The sequence below is a fragment of the Etheostoma cragini genome, chromosome 12 (genome assembly GCF_013103735.1).
Source record: "Etheostoma cragini isolate CJK2018 chromosome 12, CSU_Ecrag_1.0, whole genome shotgun sequence".
Classification (NCBI taxonomy): domain Eukaryota; kingdom Metazoa; phylum Chordata; class Actinopteri; order Perciformes; family Percidae; genus Etheostoma; species Etheostoma cragini.
The window spans coordinates 908271-913004 of NC_048418.1; the positions used below are offsets into that span (position 1 = coordinate 908271).

At 40.8% G+C, this 4734-nt stretch overlaps 1 protein-coding gene and 1 long non-coding RNA gene across 2 annotated transcripts in view; both read right to left on the reverse strand.

Moving 5' to 3' along the window:
• Positions 1 to 1045: 1045 nt before the first annotated feature.
• LOC117954673 lies at positions 1046 to 2392 on the reverse strand. Its single transcript, XR_004658864.1, has 2 exons — positions 1435 to 2392; positions 1046 to 1371 (listed from the first exon to the last, which is right to left on the reverse strand). It is a non-coding gene; the product is annotated as an uncharacterized LOC117954673 (long non-coding RNA).
• A 642-nt stretch (positions 2393 to 3034) lies between these two features.
• The window catches only part of slc39a6 (solute carrier family 39 member 6), a 27562-nt gene continuing 25862 nt past the window's right edge, over positions 3035 to 4734 (reverse strand). Inside the window, exon 10 of the mRNA XM_034887369.1 lies at positions 3035 to 3621. Within this exon, the coding sequence (XP_034743260.1) occupies positions 3472 to 3621 (150 nt within the window). The 3' untranslated portion in view covers positions 3035 to 3471. The remainder of the gene's footprint in view (positions 3622 to 4734) is intronic.

Genomic DNA, 4734 nt, shown 5'->3' on the forward strand with positions numbered 1-4734 from the left:
GGAATTGGAAAATATGCACGAAAATGAAGATAAGGTCAAAAATACTCACTTGCCTAATAATTGTGCACACAGTGTAGAGGCCATCAATGCTTCAGGTGTCCCATGTCCTAAAACTAAAGACGGGCTGCCAGTTCACTTCAAATTTAATAATTCAGTGTTGTTTGCAGACAACAAATCATCCGCCGCAGACAGTGGGGATGATGAAGAAGGAAGCTTTGAAAAGATGTTTTGGAAGATGGGAACAAAACGCATGAACATTTTCTTTGTTGCTTTGAATAGCATAGAAACCAAAAGCTTACAAATGACAAAAGATGTCCTCAGAGACAGACAGTTGAAGCATTTAATTGACCGTGGGTTCATTCCTGGGAAACATGGTGTCTATAATCTCGCATTGGGATGTAGCGTATATCCAGCTGAACCTATCGCATTTTAGTTATGAAAAACACAACAACAAAACAAATGCCACAAAGGCTAAAATAACTTTTGAGGAATTGTTTAATGAGATGAAGGCAGACTATGATCATGTGCAGGCTAAGGTGATGGAACTGATGAAGAGGTGTTAAAGAGACTGAATCCAAATTCTTGCTCCTGTACTAAGCTTTAAAAGGTACTTTTCCATTTATGCTACTTTATACTTGGACCCATTTCAGAGGGAACCATTGTGTATTTTACTCCACTAGATGTATCCGACAGCTACAGCTTCATGCTAATGTCTCTTATAGTTACTAAAAACACCAACAGAGACATAAAATAACTACAGAGACAAAACCACGAAAAGTCACTGGGAACTGTTGTTTTTGAACCCTTGTGTCGTCTTCCCGTCAAAACTGAAAAATCAAATACTCAAAATCAATACTTTTGTTGACGCTTTGTTTCGATGTTTTTAACTTTTTTACGATTTTTGTCGCCCCTTAGGGAGACCAATAAAAGTACTTTGACTTTGTAGTGTGAACATTGACTTAAAATTACAGTTTTGAATCATTCAGGACGCGTTAAGACACCTGATACCTCGTTGATTGTCCAGAGGAAACAGAGACAGCAGAGCGGTGGGAAGGAGACGGTTTATTGTGTTCGGGAATGTCAAAGAGCTCGGTGAGTCCGTGCTGGAGTTTCCTTCATTAACCCTTTCATATCGACATATACATCTAAACAAAAACAAAGAAAAAGAACAGAAGAAACACTCTTTTCTCTTACATTTTCTGTGAATCAGATTTTTTGTTGGTAAAAGCACAAAGTCCACAACTGAAATTAAACAGGTACTCATACAGTATAGTACATAAATATATACATATAGTATAATATCGTACATGTAATATACACAGTGGGTCCGGGTCTGGACTGAACTCGCTTATCATAATTTGAGCAAATACACTTTATTTTTTCTTCTAAAGGCCAGAAAATCACTTTTTCAGAGTGGTTTCCTTTTTTATAAACAAAAAAATTGACAAAGAAAAGCAAACCGAGCTTGATGAGGGACGTAGTTATTTCTGCTTACTGGTTTCAAAGTCAATATTCAAACTGAGCTGGAGCAATACTGTAACAAATACTTTCCAAGTACTAGCTTCTCTGAACACGGTCCGGGTTGAGCTGCCACCTCCAACAAGAACAATAAAATCAAAACATAAGTTAAAAAGAAACTTTACAAAAGTACACTAAAGCAGACGACTCCACCTGCTGAGTTCCCCTTCTCTCCATCACTGGCGTACAGTTTCTTACCATAAAATACCCAACATGCATTGTGTTCAGCTATTCTCTGACTGCCTTTGCCAGAGGAGTCAGAAGCCCGGTGGTGGACCCGAGGTCCAGTTCAGGGTTAAGTCTGAGGTCGGCGTTACAACGCGATATTGTTAAAACATGGCGTCTCTCCTAGGAGACATTTCTAAGCTGCACTCGTTTAAAGACAGGAAAACGGATCCTTACCCCGACTTTATTATAACAGAATCAAGGCGTCTGCAGGCGTTGGCTCTGCAGTTTGGAGACTAAAAAAGGACAAAAACAAATAGTTTGAAATACTTTAAGTAAAGTTTAAAGCTCCAGTAACATGCAGCCTCAATAGGAAAGGAACTGAAACTAAAGAACTCTGGTCCGCTGGACTTCAAAATGTAACAAAGACAGAGGGAAAGACTAAAATCTGAAAATTGGCAAAAATGTAAGTAGATTGTTCAGCTCCACGTGAACAGATGTCACAGTTTAGGGTTACTTTTGGTACATTATAAATCTAAACACCATGAAGAGCTGCTGAAAATCAAAAAGCTTCACAGTAGTGACGATCATACTCAAAACTTAAAGCTCCGAATTAAATCGGATGTAAAATGATTAACAGTTGCAGTTTTTAGGATAACTGCCTGCAGAGACTCATTCTGAAAGGGATTGCTGTGTATATCTATACCTATAGAGTGTGTGTGTGTGTGTGTGTGTTCGTGTATATATATATATATATATATATATAAAATACACTCTCTCTCTCTCTTTTTCCACGGCAGATATGTTGACATATAGTGTATTTAACCCTCATGTTGTCCTTGGGTCAAATTGACCCGTTTACAGTTAATTATTTTTTTTTTACACAACAAAATGGAGCGTCAAAATAACCGCTGAAAATGACAACATTAAAAATATCAAAAAACTTTGGAAAAGTGATAATGTTGAAAAAAAAAAAGTGACCATTGTTGACGTGAAGACAACACAAGGGCTAAAACCATTAGTGATGGCTGCATCCCATTTAGGAGAGGCATGCTGACTCAGGGAAACAGCTCACGGGACACTGGATGGAACCGAGCCATCGTTAAGGCGATTAATTTCTGCTTCTCCTACGATAACGAGTCAAAATGTCTGCTGGGAAAGAGGTCCCTTGGACACCACCTAGTGGACTCACAGGTGGAGCTGTTACACCTTGAGGGGTTATTTTGAAATAACTCAGCAGCAGAAACACTTCCAACACATCAAAAACCAGACAAATAAAGACCTAATGGGGTGAGGAACGGACTCAAATATGATGCCAAAGCAGGTTAAGGGACAGATGTCTGCATGAGCAGAGTCATTTTGAGTTATTAGGAAATGCTAAAAAGTAAAAGATTTACCAATTGGGCGTTTTTTGTGGAAAGAGCAATTTGGACGGGGGACTTTTTATACTTTTTCCTCTTCTCAGACTTCACAAGTTGGTTGACAAAAGGAGAAATCGCTGCTTGTTTTTAACTGCAGTCTAAGACAATTAAACCACTTTTAATAGTTATTTTTTACTCTTAACGATTTTGAGCCGCTGCAGCTTGTTAACTTCTGTATTTCTACTTCCTCCTGCACCGCGTGAACAATCCCAACTTAACCAAGGCGACAGGACAGTCTACAACAACAAATAAAAAGACACAGTACACTTCTGACGTAGACACATGGAGCTCAGGATGTCCCCCGCCTGTCCCCCGTTAGCCCAGGTCCAGCTTGTCCCCCGTTAGCCCAGGTCCAGCTTGTCCCCCGTTAGCCCAGGTCCAGCTTGATCTTGTGCTCAAAGACGGCGATCAGCAGCATGATGCAGAAGCCCAGCAGGATGCCGGCGTTCTGCAGCAGGAAGAAGCCGCAGTGGCTGAAGCCGTGGTCGCCGGCGTCGTTGTGCAACATCTCCGGCACCTGGGGAGACAAACACCACCCGTCTCAGACCGGTTCCTTAACCCTCGGGTTTTCTGCTCCTCCACCGCGCGGCTTTTTGCCATAAAAACCTCCAATGTTTTCCATTGCAGTCCCTCCAGGATTTCACGATCGCGCCAATTCAACCAATCACCGCGACTTTGGTGCGATGCAGAATAAACCGGAGAGGAGATGTAGACGAGGATGTAAATTGAGGACAGCTACGCTCGTTAATGTAAGTTAATGATGAGTTAAAGTCCAATAAGTCCTTTATAAAACCGTATGGATGTGTCTCAGCCGGGATAGAAACTAATTAAAGTAAAGATCAACAAGCTGCCAACAGACATGTTCAAATTTGATTCATTCAATACATCATTATTTTTTGTGATAAATCCACCGGCCATTTTCATTTGCAGCATCCTCAACCTTATTGGTTACTATAGCAACACTCAGTCTAGAGTCATTTTATTCTTTTAAGAACTATAGAAAAAGAGAAAATCTTAACTTTTATTGCAACTTTCTGTCTCACGCAACGTCAATCCTGGAGGAAACAGGGACAACAATGCCTCAATAAGAGCAACTAGATGGCAAAAGGGCGCTTCAGATCAACAGTTCTCAGAGATACGAGGTGCAATTGAAAGCACCATGAGTTGGCATGGACTGCTTATGTGCCTGCAGTATTCTAATTAGCAGGGCTGCACGATATGACCTAAATAAATCGTTAGTCTGCCTCTAACGATAAGTGAACCATAAATAATCAAGTTGTTCTAAATTATCTTTCCAGACGACGGACGCTGGGGTTTTTGGGGCACAAGTGGACCCGGGACTCGGTGTGAGTTACCCTCCATCAGGCTTTCTATGCGTCTGATGGGCCCGGGCGAAGTCACGTGACTACACACGCGGTAGACTGTTTAAGGAGAAAGTAGGCTTGACGGGAAGAAATTATCACAATTATCGTCATGGGAATAATACGTTGAGAAGTTTTCGATTTATGGTCCAGCCCTACTAGATGGACACATGTGGCTGTGATAAAGTTTTAGTTGTGGTGTGTAGTAGTAGTAGTAGTAGTAGTAGTGTAATGGTGTTTAGTAGTAGTAGTAGTAGTAGTAGTAGTAG